We start from the raw sequence: 27,786 nt of genomic DNA, 5'->3' as shown, positions 1-27,786 counted from the left end.
GATTCTCAATTCAGAATTCAAAATGAGAACTCAAAGGTTGTGAACTTCAATTCAGAGCTCAGAACTCAGAAATCAGATTCACAACTCAAAATTCTGACTTATTCCGAAGTCAGACTAAAAATTTCAGTATTTCGAATTTCAGAATTTAATACTAAGGATTAACAACTTTAAGCTAAGAATTCAGAAATCAGACCTCAAAAGGCTAAACTTAGAACTCAGAATTTTTATTTTCGATTTAGTACTCAGATAAAGAACTCAGAATCCATAACTTGAGAATAGGAATAAAGATTAAGTAAAAATTTACTCAAAAATAAGAAAAAGAATTGAATTTAAAATTTCAAAATAAGAACTCAGAACTAAAAATTCTGAAAACAGAACAATTTTCCACTAAGAACTCAGCTTTTGAATTTAAAATTCAGAATGTAGAGTGCTGAACTCAGAATTCACAACTTGGAGTTCAGAATTTATAAGTTAGAAGTTTGAGTTTAGATGTGAGAATTTGAAACTCAGAACTCAGAGTTTAAGATTTCGAGCTCTGAGTCCAGCACTCAGAATCCTGAATATAAAATTTGGATCTCAAAGAGAACTTTGACAATAGAATTGAGAACTCAGAACCAAGTTCTCAGATTTCTGGACTTTACACTTGGAATTTAGATTTTGAATTCAGTATTCTCAGAGTTTGAGGACCTCTATTCAGAGCTCAGGCCTCAGAACTCAGATTCACAACTCAAAATTCTGATTTATTCCGAAGTCAGTCCGAATTTCATAATCTAATGCTAAGAATTAACAACTTAAAGCTAAAAATTCAGAAATCAGACCTCAAAAGGCTGAACTTAGAACTCAGAAATTCAATTTTCGATTTATTACTCAGATAAAGAACTCAGAATTCAGAACTCAAGAATAGGAATACAGTTTTTTTATTTTTAACTCAGAAAAAAAAGATAAAAAATTGTAAATTAGAGTAGAGAATCTTCACAATTTTGAAATTAGCATTCAGAACTGAAAATTCTGAAAACAGAACAATTTTCCACTAAGAACTCGGGTTTTGAATTTAGAATTCAGAATTTAATATGCTTTCGAGCACTGAATGCAGAACTAAGAATCTAGAAAACAAAATTTGGAAATCAAAGTACTTTAAGATAAGAATTGAGAACTCAGAACCAAGTTCTCAGATTTCTGATCCCTACACTTGGAAGTAAGATTCTTAATTCAGAATTCAAAATGAGAACTCAGAGTTTGTGAATTCAGAGCTTAGGACTCAGAACTCAGGTTCACAACTCAAAATTTTTTCCGAAGTCAGACAAAAAATGTCAGTATTCCGAATTTCAGAATCTAACGCCAACAATTAACAACTTGAAGCTAAGAATTCAGAAATCAGACCTCATAATTCTAAACTTAGAACTTAGAACTTAGAACTTTAATTTTCGATTCAGCACTCAGATTAAGAACTCAGAATCTAGAACTCAAGATTAGGAATACAGTTTTAAATTTGCAACTAAAAAAAATAAAATTTGAAATTAGATCAAAGTATCTTAACAATTTCTTAATAAGCACTTCGAACTCAAAATTCTGAAACAGAACAATTTTCCACTAAAAACAGTTTTTAATTTCAATTAGAATTCAGAATTAGGAATGCTGAACTTCGAATTCAAAACTTGAAGTTCATGACTTTCAAGTCAGAAGTTAAAGTTCAGATGTGAGAATTGAAAATTTAGAACTTAGAATTAAGGATTTCTAGCTCTGAGTCCAGAACTCAGAATCTAGAACACAAAATTTGGAACTCAAAGTGCTTTGAGATTAGAATTGAGAACCCAGAACCAGATTTCAGATCTCTACACTTGGAATTTAGATTCTCAATTCAGAATTCAAAATGCGAACTCAGAGTTTGAGAACCTCAATTCAGAGCTCAGGACTCAGAACTCAGATTCACTACTCCAAATTCTGATTAATTTCGAAGTCAGACTAAAAATTTCAGTATTCCGATTCTAATAGGTACTAAAAATTAACAACTTTAAGCTGAGAATTCAGGAATAAGACCTCAAAAGGCTAAGCTTAGAACTCAGAACTTTAATTTTCGATTCAGTACTCAGATAATAAACTCAAAATCCAGAACTCAAGAATAAGAATTCAGATTTTACAATTTTAACTAAAAAAAATTATTAAAAATTTGAAATCAGAGTAAAGAGTCTTCACAATTTTGAAATAAGAACTCAGAACTAAAAATTCTGAAAACAGAACAATTTTCCACTAAGAACTCAGGGTTGGAAATAAAAAATCAGAATTTAAAATGCTGACGGTCAGACTAAAAAAATCAGTATTCCGAATTTCAGAATCTTATACAACTTAAAGCTAAGAATTCAGAAATAAGACCTCAAAAGGCTAAACTTAGAACTTAGAAATTCAATTTTCGACTCAATAAAGAACTCAGAATTCAGGACTCAAGAAAAGAAATACAGTTTTTAAATTTTTAACAAAAAAATAAAATTAAAAATTTGAAATTAGAGTAAAATATCTTCAAACTTTTTTAAAATTACAAATCAGAACCAAAAATTCTGAATACAGAATAATTTTCCACTAAGAACTCAGGTTTTGAATTCAACATTCAGAATTTAAAATGCTGAACTAAGAACTCACAACTTGAAGTTCAGAACTTATAAGTCTGAAATTAGAGTTCAGATGTTAGAATTGAAAATTCAGAACTCAGAATTTTGAATTAAGGATTCTGAGCTCTGATTTAAGGACTCAAAATGCAGAACACAAAATTTGAATCTAAAAGTGCTTTATGATTAGAATTGAGAACTAAGAACCAAATTGACATTGCCAAGTATAAGTCGTGCTTTCGAATCGGTGTTTAAAAGTTACTAAATTAGGCCGAAAAAAGATCAAACAATTACTTCTGATACGAAGGCTAGTCGGTTGATTTTAAAATCTTCTAGTAGGAAGTGAAATTTTAGTGGAAACTGTGTGATTTGATGGTTTATTTGCCGAGTGAAATTTTTAATTTTGGGTTGAAAAGTGAAGCTGAAAATGGCGACGATGAATATTAAAAGCTTTCGTTCAAAAAGTGAGCAAAATACGCGTGAAAAGCTCGAACAGAGCGTAACGGGCGTTACAAGGCTAAAGTTGCACATCATTTTTATTGAACGCAACCTTGTGCGAAAGAGAGGTCAACCTGATGACAGCGACATCATGGAGTGAAAACAAGAAATAGAAAGTTTTCAGTCGACATCGTGGATCCCAGCTAAGTATTTTTCTTGAATATATTTGTAGCTATTATTCAAAGAGTTTGTGTGTGTGTGTGTGTGTGTGTGTGTGTGTGTGTGTGTGTGTGTGTGTGTGTGTGTGTGTGTGTGTGTGTGTGTGTGTGTGTGTGTGTGTGTGTGTGTGTGTGTGTGTGTGTGTGTGTGTGTGTGTGTGTGTGTGTGTGTGTGTGTGTGTGTGTGTGTGTGTGTGTGTGTGTGTGTGTGTGTGTGTGTGTGTGTGTGTGTGTGTGTGTGTGTGTGTGTGTGTGTGTGTGTGTGTGTGTGTGTGTGTGTGTGTGTGTGTGTGTGTGTGTGTGTGTGTGTGTGTGTGTGTGTGTGTGTGTGTGTGTGTGTGTGTGTGTGTGTGTGTGTGTGTGTGTGTGTGTGTGTGTGTGTGTGTGTGTGTGTGTGTGTGTGTGTGTGTGTGTGTGTGTGTGTGTGTGTGTGTGTGTGTGTGTGTGTGTGTGTGTGTGTGTGTGTGTGTGTGTGTGTGTGTGTGTGTGTGTGTGTGTGTGTGTGTGTGTGTGTGTGTGTGTGTGTGTGTGTGTGTGTGTGTGTGTGTGTGTGTGTGTGTGTGTGTGTGTGTGTGTGTGTGTGTGTGTGTGTGTGTGTGTGTGTTTGCGTGGGGAAAATTGACGTGCTCGTCGTCGGTGTTTATAAACCGCGTTGCGTTTTTTTTTTCTTTATCTCTTTCTCTCTCCGTTTGCATAATGCGGTAGAACGTTTTGGCTCGTAAGGTCGTTCTTGCTCTTCCCTTTTTAAACGCGTGATAAAATTCGGTGTGTTGCACCGGTGCCAACCGCATTGTAGTGTATGACAATGCCACGTTAAGTCGTTTTGCTTTCTCATTATAAGCGTGCGGTAAAATTCGGTGAGTTGCACCGGTGCCAAGTGCATTGTACGTGTGTGACAATGCCACGTTAGGACATTTTTGCTCTTCTAGTTTGAAGCGCGCGATAATCTTCGGTGAGTTGCACCGGTGCTAAATGCATTGTACGTGTATGACATTGCCACGTTAGGACGTATTTGTTCTAAATAAAAACGCGATGTACTCGATAGTGTGCGACGCAACGATCATTAAATATTTAACTTTGCTTTGATCACATCCCTTCCCAAAGGGAATCCAGATCTTATTTACCTTCCTCACTAACAAACCACCCTTCCTGTGACGACCGTGGAGATTTAGAGGTGTATTCGGTCTCTAGTAGCAACGGAAGTCGAACTAACTATCCTTCCCTTTCCCCGATGAATCGTAAGGACGTGGCCGGCGCCGTTATTGACCATATATGATAAGGAACCTTCGAAACGTGTACACAGAAAGTGGTAAGCTAATCCCAAGCCCCATTTATTTGGATCTATGTACAATTTTGATGATTCTTGTCAATCACGGAGTAGCAACTACTGAAATGTACGGTTTATCTAAGCTCTCAAGCTCAAGCTCAAGAATTGAGAACTAAGAACCAAATTCTCAGAATTCTGAGCTCAACTCTTGAAATTAAGACTCTCAATTCAAAAGTCGAAATGAGAGCTTAGCATTCGAGGATCTTATTTCAGAGCTCAGGACTCAGAACTCAGATTCACAACTCAACACTCAAAAAAATTCTGATTCAGAACATAGCATGCGGAAAAAATTCAGAATTCAGGTTCAGGTCATAATTCTGAACCAAGAATTCAAGGCTCAGAATACAGAATTCAGTTTGCAAATGTCTGAACTCAAACGAAAGATTCAGATTAAATGATCTACAATTCAAGTTCAATAAAAATTTCAGAGCACATTATACAAATTGGAGATCCAGAAATTTGCACTTGGAATTCAGAACTACTTAATTAGATTTTAAAAATCAGAATTCAGAATTCAATATTTCAAATTTAGAACACAGAACATATAATTTAAAACTCAGAACTTAGAATTTGAAACTCTGCACTCAGATTTTTTTGGATCATCAAACCAAGCTGTGACCTCCACTAATGTCTTTAATGCTGTTCCGTACTTCTCATTTTTAACATACTCACAAAAACCAGGGAAAATCAGGCTTGTTTCCAAAAATATGGGAAAATCAGAGGCTTTTCAAGTTGTCAGGTTTGTCCTCCAAAAATCAGGCAAACCCTGAAAAATCAGGCACATTGGCAACCCAGCCTACCGAGATATAGGAATACGAATACGATACGAAATGCTTACGTGCAGGTTTGCCAACATTTCTTTTAATCAAAAATCAGGGACTGGTCTTTGGTCTTCCCTTCACATTTTAACTTCAGCAATGGTATCTAACGCAGTTCCTTACTGCCGTTTTATCATCACATTCGTAAAAATCAGGCTTATTCAAAAAATCAGAGAAATCCAATGGCTTATCTGGTTGTCAGGCTAAGCCTCGAAAAATCAGACAAATCCTGAAAAATCCGGCACATAGGCATCTCTGCGTATGTGCAAAGTGCGAAGTCAGTTTCAATCGTACATTCGTACGGTGTGGTTTGAGTTTATCCACGATTTTTTTTCTCTATGTGCACTTTCATCTGGATCAGTCGGCTTCTGAGACAAACACACACCCAGAGATGCCAACTGTTTTTCAGGAATCTGAAGGTTTTGAAAAACTGTCTGGAAAAGTCTGGATGGCAAATTTTATAAGTTATGAAATTTTGAAAGTACTACGCTCAATGCTTAATTTCCTGCTTTACATCCATCTTTGTAGAACTCCTCTCTTTTCAATTACTTAAACGATGTATTTTCAATCATTTCATCACAAAAAATTTTGAATTTTCATTGTTTTGAAATAAAAAAAATTAAAACTCAAAAGTCTGGAAATGTTTGATAGAAAAGCCAAAGGTCTGGACACCTATAATAATTGTCCGTTGAAATCAGAGGTGCCAGATATCCTGATTTTTCCAGAGACCGTCCTAATTTTTCAGAAATGATTCAATTTTCCTGATTCTTGAAAAATGATCTGTAAAATGTCCTGATGTGTCCCGATTTTCCAAAATATCTAAATTACAACTAAACTTCTAGTTAAATGATGAGAACATCATACAAATCTTTAATAAAAAACTTTATTCGATGGTAATCTTTGTTTCAGATGATATTTAAATGGTGTTTTCCGATATAAACTGCAGGCCAGTCAAGATTCTGCTCGATTCAGTTGCATAGTGGGAGGCGTATTCAGTTCCTGTATTTAGCCTTTATTTATGAAATGTAAACAGAGCTGCATGTTATTTTCATCAATTAAGTGGAGTCCCGAAAAATTCTGATTTTTTCATCGCGGTGTCCTGATTTTTGACAAAACCACCTGGCACTTCTGGTTGAAAGTCTAAAAAGTCCAGATCCAGACAAAATCTGGAAGGTTGACATCACTGCACGCACCCCGAAGGGAAACATATAAGCACGATTCGGATCGTGTTCATGTGTTTCCCTGGTGGGCGTGGCTTAGATTATTTGTACCACTCACGGTTTACTAGGAAACTAAGATCCTTAAATTTGGGTATTGAACTCAGATTCAGAATTATTTGTTTTACTAAGGGCATTCATTTAAAATTATGTTGAAAATTCTACTTCAAAAGTGTCCTGCGAATGTATATCTTCAAGTTGAAATGGAAGTTTTATACAAGAACAATGAGACACCAGTTTATTGTTCATTTCCTAGAATAAGAAATTTGGTGCAAAATTTATTCTAAATACTTTACTGCTTGTTCAAAACTGAAATTTGAAAAAATCTATAGACTCAAGACTAATCTTTCATGAAATTCTCAAATCTTAAAGTCATAGATTGACTTCCGGTTCAGCGATGAGACTTCATTTCCACAGCAGAGCTTTAAAAGTTTGAACCTTCGCAAACACATTTCCTTTTGCTGTTTGGATGTTCAGGAACTTTTTAGAACTAAGCATTTCTCAAATTTGTTTCTCATAATCATCATAATCCGAAGACTCTCCAAGAAGTTTTTCTTCCAAAGTTCGGCTAGGGGTGTGCTTGGCTGATACGTAGAAACTTAGGCTTCTCAAATCCTTAAAAAAAGATTTTTCCGACGAAGTTTTGCCGAAGTGATTGCCAGTGTGAGTTGCAAACCGGAAGCATGGGGGTGGGGGAGTGAGTGGTGCGCTTTCAACGATTTTTAGCGATTTTAGGAGGTTGGAAGCGACAGACGAACGAACGCGCGCGGGAAATTAATCATCTAATGTTCTTCTAGCTATATATGTTGTGTTGAAGTGTGAGTGTGTTCCGGAAGTGAGAACTTGTCTGGGTGTGGACGTTCTTTAATGTGAGGTTACGAATATGTGTGTGGTTTTTTTTTTGTTTGTTATAAAATCGCAGTGAGATCGTTTTTTATGTTGCTCCAAACGTACTACGAAATACGAGAGATGACATTTGTACTTGTTGTTGTTGTTGTTGTTGTTGATTGACCAGAACATGGCTCAGTTCTACGAACGCTTCTACTAAACGTATAGAGACTGCGCACGTGGCTTGGCGTCCGGATCAACCCCATGGAATCAAATTCCGGTTGAAGCGGCGCTCCGACCTTTCAGGATTCGTCGGAATCGTCCATTCCCTAACTTTTGATTTGAAACTCGACTACGCTGTGTTGTCTCTTCGACATACGACAGAAAGATCTCTCTTTTTTTTCGAATGTTAAACCCGATCATTCAATTTTATAACCTTGCATCGCACTGGACCACCACCAGATGGCGGTGGCGGCAAGAACCGACGCCAGCGTCGGTACGGCAGCAATCATTTCCGGCAGTTGTCCACGACGGATCCATACCATCACCGAAGGGCTTCTTCTGCCAGCTGCCGGCTGCGACAACGGAACGCAACGGAAGTACCGCGGCAGGGCCGATCAAGCTCTGATCTCCTGCAGCTTCCTTCAGCCCTACCTTTTTCTCGTTTTCGAATTCATAATCAAAATCACAAATATTATCACGACATCGATTTGCTAGCTTTACGAATAAAAAAGAAAACAGATCATCGCGATGACCTGGGTCAACATTTCAACTATCCGGTGTCGGCCGACCGTCCTGTCACATGAAGTGAGTGCTGGTGTCCGGACTAGGGCTGGCGGATTGGGACATTGGACCCGCTGCCGTCCCGGAGGACTCCGTTGATCCACCAGCACCACCCCCACTTTGCCTCTGCTGGACCGACACCGTCGATTGTCGGTAGTGATGGTTATGATTATGTATTCCGCTTACGGCTAGATGATTTCCGCTGCCACTCCCCGACCCTGCCCCCCGATTGCTGCCACTCACACCCCCGCCACTCAACCCCACACTTCCATTTCCGTACGGATTGCTTCGCGTCTGATAACTATTATTATTATTATTGTTACTACTATTGTTACTACAACTATTATTATAGCTAGTACTACTATTAGGTCCATTATTGTTATTGTTGCTACTACTGATGCTGCTGCTGCTGCCGCTGCTGCTACTATTCACATTAATACCACTAGTGGATGATTTGGATGTTTTGTTACCTGGCAGGAACCGCAGGATTTGCTTAAATTTGTCCGACTTGGGCTGCTGGGTCCCGCTGCTTCCAGTACTGGAACCACCGCCGGACGAAAGCGTCGACAAACTGTTTACTATCGCCCGGTTGCCCAAACTGACACCACCCGCACCACCAACCGAATTCAACGAACTATGATGATGATGGTGGTGGTGGTGATGATGATGATGACTAGTGTTGCCGGCCGACGTCGTCGATCCACCACAGGAAATGCTGGTTCCTGCTGCAGCCATCCCGGACCGGCTGCTGCCGACTGATGCTGATGATTGGCCCTGTTGGTTGAGATTGCTCATGGAGGATGAGGTTGAGGCCGCCGATGAGGAGCCGACGAAACTGCCCGGCCCGGCCGAGGATTGGTACTGGGCCGGAACGTCCCGGACCGTCTTGTTCGGAGGAGCCTTCACGTAGGTGCGTGGAATTTCCGATTGCTGGAAGGAACGAGAGAAGAAAGAATATATAAATAAGGTGAAATTTATTTTAGGAAATGAAATAGTTTGTTCTATTGGTATTAGCAAAAGGTGTAAAACTCAGGAAGCGTAATAGGTAGGTTATTCATGCAAAAAGTTTCAAAAACAAGTCATAAATTTATCCAACGAGGCTAACCGAAAATCAAGTTTTGCGAAAAGTTGCATACACATTTTTTGCAAATTTGAAGAATTCCCTTGAAAATCATCTTTTTCTTCTTCTATTTCAACTCGCCGGTGCTAAGCAATCAAAAATCACATCTCAAGTAACCACTAATATAAAGCTACTCAATCGTGTACGTTTTAAGTTCACATTTGGTTGAAAAAAAGATACTCGAGAGAAATAAAATCCGATTTCCTTAATTGCTGCTTAAAAAAGTTTGGACTTCTAAACGAACATAAAAAGTCTAAACAAGTAGCATATAACATATTTGTGCGTTCTACCTTAAAAATCCGGATTCCATGCGGAACCTCTTACGAACTTTCTGGTTCCATGTGGAATTTCTATGGAACTTCAATGCTAATTGAGTTGTAAAGTGTGTCCACGATGAAATTGCCACACTATGAAATTGCTCTAACTGTTTAACCGTTGGATAGAATTTAATGAAAATTTCGGTGGATTTAGTTTATAGTGCATTGTTGCATTGTGCAAGTTTTAAAGCCCTGTGATCAAAACTCAAGGAAATGGAATCGAAAGAACAGCTCATACGTGATAAAATCTTGCGCACGTATCACGAGAACAAGGATCTCTCGCATTGTTCATCATCAAAGTTTCCAAAATCAAAGTTTTCAAATGGTTTGTTTACATTCCCTAAGAAACCTTTTTGAGGGCGTTCTCAATTTGTGAACAAAGCAATGAATTATTGGCAAAAATAAGAAAGAATGGTTTGTTTAATAACCGTCGCCGGCGATTGGAAGAAAAATGGGCTGAGGATTGCTACGTAAACGTCCAGATTAGTACATAAGAAAATAATATAAGGGGAATACTTCACTAATTCAAAGTGCAATTTCTGCACCAGCCCTGCTTGAATCGGAGTTGTCAAACACAAATCCTATAGTTTTGGAACATCGAAAATTTTGGAGAAAATAAAAATTTTTTTGAACCACATTGAATCAATCATCTGAAGATGCGAATGACGAAACCGAAATTAAATTCTATGGAGACCATATCAAAATATTAAATTTGGAAGAATCACTTCAATATTGGGCTCTAAAAACGGGAAAACATATACTGCTATAAATCTGGTTATGGAAGTAATTCGTTGACATTTCTGAAGGTCAGTTTTGGTACAGAGGTTTACGTTACTGCTTGGATCAGTTTTTTCGGTATTTCGATCTGCAACGTAGCTGTAACTCCAAGTACAAAATATACCTTTTAATTATTTTTGTAAATAGCCCTGATCAACCAATGTCGATATCATCCAATGTAAATGTTAACAGTTTGCCAGTTTACAAAACCAGTAAATTACAATTTTGGCCAATTTTAATCAATACCGTCAAACGGGGCGTCATGCAAGAGCCGGGTTAGATGCAACATTTGTATGCCACAGCATTGATATAATTTTTAATTTGATATAACGTAATCGAGTTATCTTTTAATGAATACAAAATGATGATGAAATAGTTTTCTAAATTTTTTATGCGTCAGCTTTTTGAGAAATCACACGGCCCATTTGAGGCCAAAATTGCTCACCGCGGGGGAAAGCTAGGTAAATGAAATGGGTAGGATAGGGAGGAGACCGCAATACACCGGGCGGATTAAGAATGTGTCTCATTTAAACTCCGGTTGCTCTCTGATAATTCAAACCCTGGCGAACTAGGACTGGACTTGCCAATGAACCGTATTGCGAGCGAGGGTATTTTATATTGGTTGTATAATGTGAAAATGTGTAACACTGTGTCATGTGAAATGAGCAACAAATAGTAGCTTTGGAGGGCTGAGGTTGGTTGTGATAGCGAGTAGTATTGTGTCGTGTGAAGTGAGCAACAAATAGTTGCCTTTGGGGGGCTGAGGTTTGTTGTCACAGTGAGTAGTATTGTGTCATGTGAAATGAGCAACAAATAGTAGCCTTTGTAGGGCTAAGGTTTGTCGTGACAGTGAGTAGTATTGTGTCGTGTGAAGTGAGAAACAAATAGTCACCTTTGTAGGGCTGAGGTTTGTTGTTACAATGAATAGTATTGTGTTGTGTGAAGTGAACAACAAATAGGAGACTTTTCAAGGCTGAGGCTTGTCGTGATAGTGAGTAGTATTGTGCTGTGTAAAGTGAGCAACAAATAGAAGCCTTTGTAGGGCTGAGGTTTGTTGTTACAATGATAAGTATTGTGTTGTGTGAAGTGAACAACAAATAGTAGACTTTTTAAGGTGAGGTTTGCCGTGATAGTGAGTAGTATTGTGCTGTGAGAAGTGAACAACAAATAGTAGTCTTTGTAAGGCTAAGGTTTGTCGTGATAGTGAGTAGTATTGTGTCGTGTGAAGTGAGCAACAAATAGAAGCCTTTGTAGGGCTGAGTTTTGTTGTCACTGTGAGTAGTATTGTGTCATGTGAAGTGAGCAACAGTCACCTTTGTAGGGCTGAGGTTTGTTGTCACAATGAGCAGTTGTGTGTTGTGTGAAGTGAGAAACAAATAGAAGCCTTTGTAGGGCTGATTTTTGTCGTGATAGTGAGTAAGTAGTATTGTGTCATGTGAAACGATCAACAAATACCCTTTGTAGGGCTAAGGTTTGTCGTGACAGTGAGTAGTATTTTGTCGTGTAAAGTGAGCAACAAATAGTAGCCTTTATAGGGATGAGGTTTGTTTTCACAATAAAAGTATTGTGTCATGTGAAGTGAGCAACAAATAGTAACCTTTGTAGGGCTGAGGTTTGTTGCCAAAATGAATAGTATTGTGTTTTGTGAAGAGAACAACAAATAGTAGCTTAGTTTGCCATCGATAGTTTGAACAATTAAGTACATATTTATAAGTAATACTTAGAATCTAAAAAATTATCAAAATAATATTACAAAAACCCATGTTTGAATAAAAGATTGTTTTCATAATTTCCTACTGTACGCGGAAAAAAATTTGGTTTCGTTAAATGCACCTCGACTTTGTTGAGTGTTTATTTTTTTTTTATTGCGCCTACTTTTCAAAGGTAAAAATGAAAACCTTTAATTTATTTTAAATTCATGTTTTTGAGCCAACTACCTAGACATCGGGAATGGTTCAAAGGTAACGTGTTCATCTGGAAGATTCAGGTTCAATCCTTCATTATTTTCGCCATTTTTTTTTTAAATTTTTGTTCGGCAAAAAGTTAAAAAAAATCTATTTTTTTATAAATTTTGGAATTTCTCTTTCAAGTTGTTGTTGTGAATTTTAGAATATGGTAAACAATGGAAGCCGCCACATTTTCACTTTTGAAGTGTTGTACTGAAATGCTTCTTGTTTTGACGGCATTTTGAGCAAAACTGGGCAAACACAAAAAAATACTGGCGAAAAGAGGAGAAGAAAAGCAAACTCATACACACTCTCATTTTTCTCTAAGCTCTTTTATGTTTGAGTATTGGGGCCTGGGGTTTATGTACTCATTGATGAGTTTGAAAGTTGCAAAAGTGATTTATATGTACGTTGTAGGTGACTTATTTTGTCCAATTCCCATGAGTGAACCATATGCACTCATTGATGAACTTGAAAGTTCCAAAGTAGTTTTTATGTACGTTGTAAGGAAAGTCACAAAAATGGCACAAAAATACTTAAAACAGGCATTACTAAGTCACAAAAAGTGCATTGAGATTCTTTCGTCCTAGCTGGCTGGCTGTCTGGTTGGGCGTGTGCGCCTGCAGGTATGCTACAAAATTTTATCACCAGTATCCAATTGAGATTGGCTTGGGAAATAAATTTCAATACCCGGCGTCCGTCACCAAGAGGATAGCGTTCAAGTCTTCTAAGCCAACGGTTACGGGATTGATTCTCGGTTACGGCATACATGGTACACATTCTGTGGGTTGGTGGTTAAAGCAATTGTAAGATTCTAGCCAGCATATCCTCGAAAGACGTACGCTTTATGTTAGGTTAAAGGAATCATGATGATAGCGCAACTCAATTTATTACATACAGTATTATGAAGATATCCAGAAAAGCTTAAAACCACACCTTGAGTACAGTTTTGAGGTCACATGACATAGTGTATCGGCTTTTGTATTAATCCTATTAATAATGCATACCCACAGTGCCCGTTGACCAGTAGTGCTAGAACGAGAACCCACATTCGTGTTTCCAAAGCAATCCATTTTATCGACTGGCATCATCGGATTGGACCTGTCATGTGTGGCGAACACCAGTAGCAGTGCATAACCCTTCTCATAAACATAAAATCCTTCCAACCGAGTACGGTTTCTTCGGGTGGAAACAAAAGGACAGAAAGTAGTCATCATCGAGCGGATGGAAACAAAAGCCCCTTTTATTCCTGTCATCGCTGCTAGCAAGCTAGCTAGGCCAGCTCACAAATGAATCACATGCACTGACCTAGATTTTGAAGCGCCACCCCTTCTAGTTTTGGCCACCACCCGTATTGCTTTGGAAATGGCATTTTCAAACTGTTTTTCACCTCGATGAAGACTACAAAGGGGACGCGCCGCGGCTGTTCGGAAAATGAAATGGCGGGTGCGAAGCTTGGAGCTTCCTATAAATAACCAACGAGTTCTCTCTAGGCTGTTACGGGGGAAAGTAAATTCTTTTCCGAGTCTGCCAAGTCAGAACCCTCGAAAGCCCTCTTGTGCTGGAACTAGGTAAGAGTGCAGTGCATACCATTTGCCACCGACTGAACTCTTTCGCCATACTGGACGGAAATGAAAAACCGGGGGAAACGAACACGTGCAGGAATTTCCCTGCACATCAAGGTTCGTTTCACTTTGGCGCTTCTGGCTTCTAGGGACATGCGGAGGAATGTATGACCCAGAAGGGTAGAACGTACGCTTCTTTTGATAGAATACATAGTAGGTTGCAGTTGGTAGAGCTGGTGGCTTTCATATTCTCGAGCTTTCACTTCCTCAAACTACTACTCTTTCCGAAAGTACACCCCGAGCTTCTCTAGAAATGCAATTCTTTTAGTGGTGTACCTATTTATTCGTTTTTCTCTTTTTATTTTCTGCCCCCTACGTCGTTATCCTAGATTTGTCAGAGTTCCAGTACCTACAGTGCTTCAGCAGGACTGCTATTATTGGAGTGCACTGATTATTTTTTCAGCTCGCGATGCACACCCTGCGGGAAATATGATGCTTGTTCCGGAATATATAGTTACCTATAGGGTGCTAAACCACCCCCCACGTGGCGTATCAATTCTGTCAAGATTGAAAATCTGACGCGCTACTTACTTGTTGGAGATACGGCGATAGGGGAGCCACAGAGCCCTCGTTAAATAAAGAGGGGAAGATTATGATGGCAGATGCATCAATCTAGGAGCTTGGGTTATCTGAAGGTACTACATGATAGGAAAAACTTTCTGGTACTATAAATAAGGGTTATCTTTGCTTCATCGCCACAGTTAAAGCCAAGCTTGGCCCACGCAGCATCTTGGATTTTGATGGACTCGATTAATTTTCATTTTATGGATGGACCACTCTTAAAAAGTCTCTTTGAAATCCTATTTATCAGGGCTGTAAACCGATTAATTATCTTTTTTTAGATTTACCTATTATATGAATCCATTTGATATACTACTAACATTTTGGGTCAGCAAAACAATGAAATAGTCCCTTGACAAAATTTTCCCAAAAATAAGCAAATCATTCTCAACATAACCTCTACTTATGGTTTACTTATGGTTTACCGAGAATGGACTACGAGTCTTCTATAGCCTCGACTTCAAGCAACCGCATGAGACTCTCGAGTTTCTCGTCATCCGAACCTTCCAACAGCTGTCGTGTTAACTTCCACGAACATCACCTATTCCTCGCCTCTTCACGGGCTTCTTCACCGGGACGCAACGAGTCAGGTTTTACGGAGACCTCGGAGCCCTTCGACTCAGTCGCGCTGATTCCAGCCAGCGCATCAGTCGTCCCGGCCCTGAGAACGACGATCCGGTGTGTCTGTCGGGTCACGAGATCATCTAAATATCTACTACCAAAATGTCGGCGGTATCAACTCCTGCGCCAACGAGTATCAGCTAGCCACCTCATGCTCCAGCTACGATATTGTGGCTTTCACCGAAACCTGGCTGAACGACAGAACTCTTACCAGTCAAGTTTTTAGCTCCGACTACACAGTGTTCCGACGTGACCGAGGTCCTCACAACAGTACTAAATCCACCGGCGGGGGTGTTCTGATTGCCATCCGATCCGGTCTTTCAGCCACTCCAATCGACGAAGAATCATGGACCGATCAGGAATTAGTGTGGATCCGTATCGATCTGGGTACTCGAAAGCTCTTCGTTGGGGTTTTATGCCTACCTCCTGATCGTGCCAAAAGCGCGGTCTTCGCAGAGTCGTTTTTCCGCGACCTTTCCCGGTTGTGTTCCCTTACTGCTCCCGAGGACGACATTCTTATTATTGGCGACTTCAACCTGCCCGGACTTAAATGGTGTTACTCCCAGTGCGGTTTCTTGTTTGCTGATCCAGCGAGATCTTCTTTTACTACGCCCTCTAGTTTGATCCTCGACTTACTCAACACAGCAACCCTCCGACAAATTAACAGATTCGAGAATGAGAATGGTCGCTTGCTCGATCTCTGTTTTGTTAACGACGGATCCCAATTGGATACGATTGAACTGGCTCCTGCGCCTCTGGTTAAGCTTGTTCCTCACCACCCGGCACTGCTGCTTTCGCTTGAAATCTCTGAAGTTGTGACTCCTATCAAGAAGCCGGCATCCTTTTTTCTCGATTTCAGGAACGCCGATTTTGTCGCTATTTCACAAACGCTTGACGCCATCGACTGAAATTCTGAACTCGAATCTTCCGATCCAAACGCCGCTGCTATGAAGTTCTCCCATATCATCAACTATTTACATCATCGATCATCACGTACCACAACGCTCAGCAGCCTCTGACCTACGTGCTCTCTGGGTCACGAGAGAGTTGCGACAAATGAAAGCACTCAAGAACAAAGCCCTCCGCTACTACTTGAGGCACAAGTCTCTCCACACCAAAAACCAATATCGCAAACTTAACGCAGCTTATAAAAAAGTATGCACGCGTTGTTATCAGGGCTACCTTATCCGGATTTAGCGTGGTTTGAAAACTAGACCCAAATCGTTTTGGCAGTACATTAAGGACTAACGGAAAGAATCGGGCTTACCGTCCTACATGTTTTTGAAAGACAAGTCGGCGACCTCGGACCTTGATATTTGTAACCTCTTCGCTGACAAATTCTGTAGTACTTTTGATTCTGGTTCAATATCCGCGGACCAGTTGACTTTGGCGGCTAGTAACGTCCCACGTCAGAGCACTTTCTTTCATCACATCTTAATCAATGACGAAACCATCTTGAAGGCGACTGCTAAGCTGGAATCCAGTGTTTCTGCAGGTCCGGATGGCATTCCAGCGACTTTTCAAAAACGCTATATGTCACATATGCTGACTCCTATAAAACGAATCTTCCAATCATCGCTCACGGAATCCACGTTTGCTTCCATTTGGAAAGAGGCCTACATGTTTCTGGTCTACAAAAAAGGTGACAGGAGGAACGTTAACAATTATCGCGGTATTTCTGCCCTATGTGCGATCGCAAAACTGTTTGAGCTGGTTGTTTTATATCCATTTTTCTCGTATTGCAATTTTTATTTCTCTAACGAACAACATGGATTCATGCCCAAACGCTCTACGACAACAAACTTGTTGACGTTCACATCTTCCGTGCAAGACAGTTTTGCCAAGGAATCTCAAATCGACGTAATCTACACCGACCTGACCGCAGCTTTCGACAAGGTAAATCACAAAATAGCCATAGCCAAACTAGATCGTATCGGTATTTGCGGCTCTTTACTGGAATGGTTCCATAGCTACCTGGTAGGACGGAAACTTATTGTACGATCAGGTGAATCATTCCCTGCCTCTTCTGGAGTACCTCAAAGAGCCACCTAGGACCCATCATATTCCTGATCTACTTTAACGATGTGCTGTTGTTTCTTGATGGACCAAAACTGGCGTATGCGGACGTAACAGCCCCGAAGATGTCAACGTCTTGCAGAGCCAGTTTAACATCTTCGCCGCCTGGTGTGATGTCAATTGCCTTCCCTTGAATCGCAACAAATGTACGGTAATTTCGTTTTCACGCAAGCTGCTACCGCTATCGGCTGATTATTTTCTGGAACATGAGGCAGTTGCACGAGTTGAGCATGTGCAAGACCGGCTGGATTTCAAGATCCACACAAAATACATCGTCGATAAAGCTTCCAGATGCCTGGGTCTTTTATTCCGCATGACAAATGACTTTAAAGATATTTATTGTCTCAAGAGTCTTTACTGCAGTTTGGTTCGATCGTCCCTCGAATATGCCTCGGCTGTATGGTGCCCCTACTACCAAAATGGCTCGGAGCGTATCGAGGCCATCCAGAAGCGTTTTTTTCGCTTCGCTCTCCGGAATCTGAACTGGCAAGACCCGTTCCGACTTCCCAGCTACGAAAGCCGCTGCTGCCTTATCAACATCGACACGCTGCAGGCCCGCCGGACCGCAACACGGGCCTCTATTGTTGCCGATCTGCTTTCGTCGAGAACCGACTGCCATGCACTGCTAGAAGCACTCCAACTCAGCGTACGATCCCGAGGCTTAAGGAATCGTAATCTTCAGCTCTTTGCTCCCCTCCGACAGAATAACTACGGAGCTAATACAGCGCTAATTGGTGCAATAAGGACGTTTAACCGCTTCTCCGATCATTTTGATTTTGACGTTTCAAGGGAATTATTCCGAAGAAGAATCTTTGGTGCTTAGGATAAATTCCGTGTAATTGTAGTTTCTCTTTAATTTTTAACCTATCATTTGGATCAATATGTGATCTGTTGATGAAAATAAACAAATAACAAATAACAAAGAAACCCCGGGGCACAGCTCCGTGGGCACATGTAGCATGAAGTCCAAGGAAGTTTAAGTGTGATGAATCCACACGGTGGAAAAAACATCCGAGGATGTTATGGTTTGAAGTCAAATTTCCATCTTGTAATAAAAAAAAAGTATGAAAATAATTTAAAAAAATAATCTTTTTTTAACTGGTATGTACAGATTCTATCAACCTCTCATAAGGATGTTTATCATAAAAAATACTGTACATCGAGTTAGTTTGCCTGAATAGATTTTTAACAGTAACCAAGTTCGAAATTTTTTGTATATACGCTCATATGTCATAGTTGAAACTGAGATTGGAAAGATATACCAAAGCTGATTGCTTTCTACCATAACGTCTAAGAAATCTCTTCATCTCTACATGATAAAAACAACCGATCCACTCACCTGACAGGGCGACCGTATCTGCAGATCCCGATCCGGTCCCCGTTCCCCGTCCGGCAGCGCCACATGGTGCGGACACCGGCTGCTGCTGCTGCTGGTGCTACACAATAGATTGCTATTGTTGTTGAAATTGCTGTGCCCGCTGCCTCCAATCCCATAGTAGCTACTGTTGTTGCTGCTGCTGCCGCCACTGCTACCTTGGTGATGAAATGAAGTCTTCCCATAATTGCTGCCGCTACTGCTGCTGTTACTATTGTTACTACTGCTATTGGCGTCCTTTGCCGCTGCTCCCGTGAACGCCGAAAACCTCTGAATGCTCCCACTGTCGGCCGTTGCTGCCGTTTGCCGTTGGAATTGGGACAAGCTGCTGCTGTTGCTGTTGCTGTTGCTGCTGCCACCACTGCTGTTCACTAGCAAGTGGTCGTGGCGTCGCAGCGCATGGTGATTGCTGTGATGGTGCACGTTCGGATGGTGCTGATAGATGACGGAAGAGTTGCTGGAGGCGCCGGACACGCCAGAGTCTACACGAAATCGTCGCGTTCTGGAAAAAAGGGGTTGTGAGAAAGAAAGTTTTAGATTATATGGTCAACCTCTGCGGATTTCTGTGATTTGCTAAGTACCGTTCATCTTTGAGAGGTGGTGAGCCAATGGAACTGCGGGCAGGAACGCCGAGCCGCTCCATCCCCGCGCAACCGGGTGACTGTACCGATAGCATCTGTAAGGATAAAACAGAGAGAGGAAAACCGGGTAAGTTTACCTAATTTATATGAAAAATTATATTTGGATTTCCTGATCCTTCCTTAGAATGTAAAATTATCGGTGACATATTGCTTACCAAAAAAAAAATTATAACAATTAAACAATTAAAAGATTTCAATTTGCCAAGCTATGGAATCATTCGACAAGTGCAGCAATTAGCTCTCAGATGCAGAATAACCGAACCGTATCGGATGCAGAACGGTCAATTGGTCAATCGATTTGCATCGAATACAACTCAAAATGCAAATGTGATTTTGCTGCACGCCGCCGCCGGACTGATTAACTTTTCTGTCGGTTCATTCGGAATTTATTCTTTCTCCCTGCGGTCGAATGTGTTTTTTCGTTGTTTAACATTGTAGGTTTTTTGATTTTTTTCTCTCTTATTTTAAACGGAAACCAAAAGCGGGGTGGATCCGCTTATGGTAGTGAATAGTACCTACATGTAAATTAATTAATTGACCAGCTGATTGATTGATGGCGGATTGCATTGCAACTATGTATGACGGGGCCCCCTTGGGTCAGTTGCATTCGCTTTCGAACTTCAAATTACCTCTCTCTTTTTAAAGGAAAGGTTTTTAAACGAAATGTGCTGCAAATGATTTCACAAAGCTATCGGAAAGTTGATAGTTTAGCCTTATATGATCGAAAAGCATATTTCACGACTACTTGAACAATAACCCAAGAGTTATTCTTCAAGTGGTTTAAGAGAAATTTGTTTGATAGATAATAATGTTAAATATGAACTTTTTTTTTAAATTTTCTTGTCAAAACTGTTTTAAATTCTTTATCAAAACTTTTTAACATTTTTTGTCAAAATGTGGTGGAAAATCGACCTTTTCAATCAATAAATCGTCAAGTTTGTATGAGTCTCAGTTTATAATTTCTTTTTATAGTGGATTGTAAAATTGTCCTTATTTAACACATTCAGCATCATTTTTACCTCAAATATGAAACGCACAATTTTGACGGATTTTCAGAAGTAGCTGTTTTTAACTTTTTGTCAATTTTCAATTTATCAGATTACATTCTTGGATCACCTAAATTCAACTTGCACTGGATTTTGAGTACATTAACGCTAGTATAAGCATCACAGCGCCAATGTTATTACTTCACTGAAAACGGTATGAAATCGCCTTTCTTGTAAATATAATTTCGTAGCGAAAACCTTGCGTTAATAAACTTTAAATCCTGGTGAAAGTTTAATGTACGCACATGCGTTAAAATCCCAGAAAAAAAAGTGTTGTTACTTTCAACTCCATCATGATCTCCGAATTTAGATGACTAAGTTTTTCACTCTAAGTTCACATTCAAGGGTAGGAAATTGACATGACTTTTTTTTCGACAGTCAGTCACAGATTGCTATTTTGACCGATTGGAGGCAATGATGGAAACGTGAATTACAGACACTTAATGGTAGATTATCTCACTTTCATCCAAGCATGTCAACAGTTTTGAGCATTGGTTGTGATCATCATTTAAAAAAAATATTTAAAAAAAAATATGTATATATATATGCTTTGAGATACACAGCAAAAAAAAAATGTAACGCTGGATGATGTAATTTCTGGAGACGACGTAGTGTTAGGGCTTTTTGTTGTTATAATACATCTAAACGACGTACGCGAATGCGAACATGTCGTGCAGTGTAATATCACAACCTTCTATGTGATATCGCATCAAGTAGTCAATGTTTTCTTCAATTGACATTCAAATGTTATTCATTTGAACAAGTAAGAATCGGATTACGGACCTCAGCTGTAGTTGTTTGGCTTGTAAGTACAACCAAAATTTCATAAAAAATGTAAGCAAAACCATAGCTTCAAATATAATTTGATAAATTTTCATTTTTAGGCAGATTCGGCAGGATTGCATTTGCGGAACAAAAATAATTCTATAATCAACCAACAGCCGGGTACATCAAGAAAATGTAATATTAGGTATCAGGTATATTAGGTAGCTGAGTATTTCTTGAGAATAATATTTGAGTGATACGTTAGAAAGTTTAAAAAACTATGAATTTCCTACCAATCGGTTAAGACACAAGAGAGATGTACAGCGATTTTCAGCTAAAAGTGTCAAATTGATGCCTGAAAAATCAATGGGGAGTTTTTTCTTGTCTGAACTTTCAGGAAGCGTCCAAATGAAAGATGTACGAATGGTTTGGTTATGAATTTTGTTTTGCTTTGATATTGGAGCTTCTATTTTTTTATGTTAACGGTGTTTTATTTACGTTTTCATTATTTTTTTCGGATTCGTTCAGTATCTTTTTTGTTTACTAAGATTATAGATCGACAACCTGCTGCTATCGTTAGCTCATTGCGCCAATGTTATAAAATTTTTTGAACAAAATATTTATAAAATCGTGCTAAATCGATAATTGAGTCTTGTGATCTGGCACAAGAATTTTCATATGTCAATAAGGAAATTTTAAAATGGCATCCGCTGTTGGAACAAGCGGAAAGGTCCAAATGGCAAAATTGCATTTTTTGAAGACTAATTTTACAATTTACTGCTTTTCACTGTTTTTGAAGCATCAGCATAAAGATCTAGATGTAATTTATCATTGACCGTAAATCATGCCCGAATAACCCGGGTGGCTAAAAGGTCTCCAATAAATAATAATAATAATAATTTAAATAATGATTTGAAACATCAAACACTAAAATTAAATTATATTTGAATCAATGGAACACAAAAGTTGAGCTGTAGCTAACCTGCTGAAAGTAAAATCAAAGTTTATTATTAACAAGAAAAGAGTAATTCTTAGATAGCCTCTGTTTTGTTATCAAGCAACGTAACTCTCTATGAAAATTGAATTAAAGTTGGCCATGTCGAGGAATATTAACAACTTGGACTCATAACAACATAAAATATTGGAAAAACAGCTTCAATCCTATCCTATTTATTTAAATTGAAAACGATAATTTTATTGCATCTGAATTCTTAATACAGATACTTCTCTAGCATTCCAATTTTCCCGGTTTTAACCGGACTATCCCGGATTTTCAGAGAAAAAGTTGCAAATGCCCGGTCCAGTTGAGTTGCCCGGATATTAAGGAGAAGGGCCCGGTTTTCCCAAATCATTCACAATTTTCACTAAATTCCAAATTTTCAACTTGTTTTGGCGAAATAAATAAGCATGTTTTTTTTATATTATAAGATAAGATTAAAAAGGCGCTGATGTTTTTTAGTACCCGGTTTTGAGTTTAAAATGTGTAAACCCATTGTCTGGATATGACCGGCCTGGAACGTACAGAAAAAAAAATCTGGAAACCTTACTCAATAAATAACGTGAATAGATAAATGAAATTCAAATACAAAATTTCAAAACTAAGAATTGAGAACTACAAATTAAAGATTGCCAGCTTTTTTAACTCGAATCAGCATTAATAATGATTGAGAATTGAAATTCTGAAAATCTATTTGAAAACTTAATCACAGACTCATTACTTATAATCAATTACTAAATAGACTCTTTTACCCCGAAGTAGTATTTTATAATTCCACTAGCTGATCCCGTGCGAACCCGTTTCACTTTTAACTTTTAATATGTAATGAGGAGCTTGTGTTTGAATGATAATCGGGACGCATTTCACAACAATATTGCATAAAATACCCTTTTGCTTGTCCCTCCAACTGAAATTGTAAAATAAGAAATTGATTGACCGTCAATAAGAACATCCGTAAACGAATTTTGATATGAATTTTCGGTTCAATCTGCTGCATAGTAACGTTATTATTTCAAAAACTTGTCAACCGGCTGAGTAGCTCAGCTGCATGATAAAAATTTATAACAAAATTAAGTACGACCGGAGGAGATAAGTAGCCTTACCCCAGACAGTCGCTAAGGTTCGCGACTCAGAGCAAAAGAACAATACGCAAAACTAATCCCGACTCAACCCCAGATCAGAAAGAAATGCCTCAATATCACAACAAAATATTAGGTTATTTTAGTGGCTTGGATTTATTCGTTCCCCCCCCCCCTTTGTTAGTACTTAAGATTAATGGTTTTTAGTACTTATCTAATGTGTGGCGTGTGTAAAGTCTGTCATGGTGTATCCCTTCGGCGCTCAGCATCGGTGGTACCACCAGAAGAATAGAACATCTCAGTCCACAACTGAGCCGGTCCGCAAGGTATACTCCAACATGGCTTCTGACTAACCACATTTCACGAATGCATCATGGGTGAAATAAATAGGCCTGTTTCACGGGGATCAAAAAGCCAGCATTAAGATAACACTTATTTTTGGCAAACTTTAACATTTAGCTGAGGATCTTACCGATCTTCTTTTATCCCCTTTTGGCACCTACTCCATCATACGCATGCTGTATATCGCCAAGAATTTTAATCTACTATGAACACAAGATATTAAAATTATGGCGTGGTCTTACTATTGGAGGTTTTACCTCAGAATGATCAGTGTCATGCACAAATTATTACACCGATTTATCATGCAATTTCTATAGGATGGTTTTATCATGCATCCAATGTATCACTATGATATCACTGCAATTAGAATAACTTTTAGCAAATGCACGAGATTTCAATATTATATCTCCTCACGTTGCAAAGTGAAGCGACCAACAATCAAAAAAAAGATAATTGTGATTCTCACAATTTCACAACGCTTCCTTTACGCTGAACTTGCAACTGTTAAGGCGGTTGAATTGTGCAAACGGTTTTATTAGGTGCATTATAGCAACCGTATTCACCACCCATTGTTCGCATAATTTTGAGAGTAAGAACTTGCAATACATCTTAGTAGAGTGGAGTGGAGTAGATAATGCGATGATTTCATTTGCCATGATAATGTGCCTAAAATTTATAGTGCACACTCTTGTCACTCAGAGTTGATCGCATTTGCCAATTTAGATTATATTTGAGTAGAGGGGAGTGAAGTACATGATGCGATGTTTTATTTGTCGTGATGAAGTGCAAAAGTATAAAACTGCACACTCTTGTCACTCAGAGATGATCTTATCGGCCAAGTTGTATAGGTTAGTAGTCTTCCGATTATGATTGTTCAGATGGTGATCTTGTATTGGAGTCTGCTCTCTACGCTGGACCACAATAGTGTACTCGGACCCACATGCAGTACACTAGGTATCAGTTGTCGATTGGTTTACAACTGATATCAGTCGACGATGGGTTCTGTTGTTGCATGTTGTGCAGTAGACTAGTTCACTTTTCGGGGTTTTTCGCTGATCACAACGCCACTTACAGGGTTTGATCCTCGTTCATTTTCAAGACCTCTGGCCAAATTTGAGCTCATTTGAGTAAGTTTCCAGCGTGCGCTAGAAGTTTTATTGAAAAAAGTCCATTTTTCTGGAAAATTTTCGTAGATGTGTTCTAGCAAGCTGTTGTTAATATAAAATGATAATTTTATAGTGCTCGGTGATTGGTATGACAAGCATTCGTATGGACCTGTTTTAGATAGTTGACTAAATCAAACCGAAAAAATTTAAAAATTCATAAACTATAAACTTTTACAGAAAATTTACTTACAAGTTAAGAGCTTAAAATCAGTAGTAAATAGAAAAAAATATTTTCGATATAAACTTTTCATAAAAAGATAGCCTTATTTATAACCTTTAATTTGATGTGTAACACTTAATTATCGCAACAGTACAAGCAAAGATATTCAAACATTCACATCACATTCTTTGAATCATAATGTTGTCTCCATTCAAGTTTTAGCATCATGCAACCTGTAAAACGTGGCATCAAGAGGACTTGCTTACAACTTGATCAAAGCGCGCGCTTTTTTTAACTCCTGGCCCCGTCATGGGGTACTTGATTGAATAAAATATCCTTTCTTGTGCACAAGTAGCACAAGTTGGTGTGGAGCAAACTTGAATGAAAAATATTTTATCAAATCAAATTTGTTGCATAGATATTTGAATAACTTTGCTAGCACTTTTGCGATCATTAAGTGTTATACATCAAATAATAGGTTATAAATAAGGCTATCTTTTTATGAAAAGATTATATCGAAAATATTTTTTTTTCTATTTACCACTGATTTTAAGCTCTCAACTTGTAAGTAAATTTTCTGTAAAAGTTGGTAGTTTATGAATTTTTAAATTTTTTCGGTTTGATTGAGTCAATTATCTTAAACAGGTCCATACGAATGCTTGTCATACCTATCACCGAGCACTATAAAATTATCATTTTATATTAACAACAGCTTGCTAGAACACATCTACGGAAATTTTCCAGAAAAGTGGACTTTTTTCAATAAAACTTCTAGCGCACGCTGGAAACTTACTCAAATGAGCTCAAATTTGGCCAGAGTACTTGAAAATGAATGAGGATCAAACCCTGTAAGTGGCGTTGTGATCAGCGAAAAAAGCCGAAAAGTGATTTTAAATCAGTAGTAAATAGAAAAAAAATATTTTCGATATAAACTTTTCATAAAAAGATAGTCTTATTTATAACCTTTAATTTGATGTATAACACTTAATGATCGCAAGAGTGCTAGCAAAGTTATTCAATTATCTATGCAACAAATTTGATTTGATAAAATATTTTTCATTCAAGTTTGCTCCACACCAACTTGTGCACAAGAAAGGATATTTTATTCAATCAAGTACCCCATGACGGGGCCAGGAGTTAAAAAAAGCGCGCGCTTTGATCAAGTTGTAAGCAAGTCCTCTTGATGCCACGTTTTGCAGGTTGCATGATGCTAAAACTTGAATGGAGCTAACATTATGATTCAAAGAATGTGATGTGAATGTTTGAATATCTTTGCTTGTACTGTTGCGATAATTAAGTGTTATACATCAAATTAAAGGTTATAAATAAGGCTATCTTTTTATGAAAAGTTTATAACGAAAATATTTTTTTTCTATTTACTACTGATTTTAAGCTCTTAACTTGTAAATAAATTTTCTGTAAAAGTTGATAGTTTATGAATTTTTAAATTTTTTCGGTTTGATTTAGTCAATTATCTAAAACAGGTCCATACGAATGCTTGTCATACCAATCACCGAGCACTAGAAAATTATCATTTTATATTAACAACAGCTTGCTAGAACACATCTACGAGAATTTTCCAGAAAAATGGACTTTTTTCAATAAAACTTCTAGCGCACGCTGGAAACTTACTCAAATGAGCTCAAATTCGGCCAGAGTTCTTGAAAATGAATTAGGATCAAACCCTGTAAGTGGCGTTGTGATCAGCGAAAAAAGCCGAAAAGTGAACTAGTCTAATGACCCCCTCTGGCTACACTTCTCTCAAAATTTTACATCTGAAATAAATTGTTCGTGCTGTAAAACTCATATGTTCAAATTTTCATTAAAGTTAGATGCATAATCTCGACAATATCTAAAATACAATGAACAAATAATATGGACAACACTTTTTTTCAACCCCAATTTTTGAATATTAAAATCTTCGGTTACATAAATTTCAATTAAGTTCAACCTCATATTTCTGAATGGATTAGCTTAATCTTGGAAATGTCATAGAAAGGCGTAATAGTTTAAAGAATATTAACTTCCCTTAAATTGGTTATTGTCTTGTCGTAAAATTATAAATATTCTGCTTATGTTAAAATGTTCAAGTCTTTCAATTCTTTCATCTTCATTTAAGCTTGATTTGGATTTTAAATTTTCTTGACTTGATTTAATTTGACTTGACTTGATTTAATTGGTATAAACTCAAACCATGTTAGAACAGTTGACGATCCACAAGAAAATCCATGTACGCAATGGTAATCAGTAGCATGTTTAAAAGATATATATCCAAGAGTTAGAAAAAAAAACTCTAATGGTTTAAAGTTATTTTCGTCAAGCCAATGTTTATTGATCATCAATATTTCTTTTATTATTGAGCTTGAGCTTGAGCTTGCTATCAACTACGGTCCACCTACGGCCCCTCCTGGCCAATGGCATAATGGTTGCACTCCGTGATTGGTTCGAGATAATCAACATTGCACAATGAACCAAATGAAAGGTGCTGGGAGCAAGCAACGCAATCTCACTGTACAATTTTGAGGATCTCCTACTTTTAAATGAACCAATAACGACGCCGGCCAAGTCCATGTAGTCGATAGGAGGAAAGGAAGTGCAGCACATGTGGAGATATGTTTAGCGGAGGCCGGCTGTACGCCATCCCTCCACAAATCTCCACGCCGAATATTTGGGGGAAAAGGTAATATGGTATGGAAAATCACCTTGGTAGGCGATAAAACCACTTGAAACCTAAGCTCCTAATATCATAACCCGCCTCAGTTTCCTATTGAAACTCCTGATTAAGCCTAGAGGCCATAAGAAATGAAAAATGATAAATAGGTTGTAAGATTGTAAAGTTTCTGATGATTGATTATTTTAATATTTTATTTAACTGTCCCTAGCTAAACTCGGCCTCATATAATTGGATATCAGAATTTTGTGATGTGATTAAATTGATCTCTG

The 27,786-nt window shown here is 38.3% G+C and overlaps 1 protein-coding gene across 1 annotated transcript in view; it reads right to left on the bottom strand.

The window, feature by feature from the left end:
- Nucleotides 1-3,721: 3,721 nt before the first annotated feature.
- LOC129751411 (uncharacterized protein DDB_G0283357) overlaps nt 3,722-27,786 on the bottom strand; it is a 492,735-nt gene continuing 468,670 nt past the window's right edge. The window contains exons 3-5 of the mRNA XM_055746904.1: nt 19,229-19,323; nt 18,612-19,149; nt 3,722-9,159 (exon numbers count right to left, since the gene is read on the bottom strand). Coding sequence (XP_055602879.1) covers nt 8,245-9,159; nt 18,612-19,149; nt 19,229-19,323 — 1,548 coding nt within the window. The 3' untranslated portion in view covers nt 3,722-8,244. The remainder of the gene's footprint in view (nt 9,160-18,611; nt 19,150-19,228; nt 19,324-27,786) is intronic.

The sequence above is a fragment of the Uranotaenia lowii genome, chromosome 3, assembly GCF_029784155.1.
Source record: "Uranotaenia lowii strain MFRU-FL chromosome 3, ASM2978415v1, whole genome shotgun sequence".
NCBI classification, from domain to species: Eukaryota; Metazoa; Arthropoda; class Insecta; order Diptera; family Culicidae; genus Uranotaenia; species Uranotaenia lowii.
This window is presented reverse-complemented; position numbering and strand designations above follow the sequence as displayed.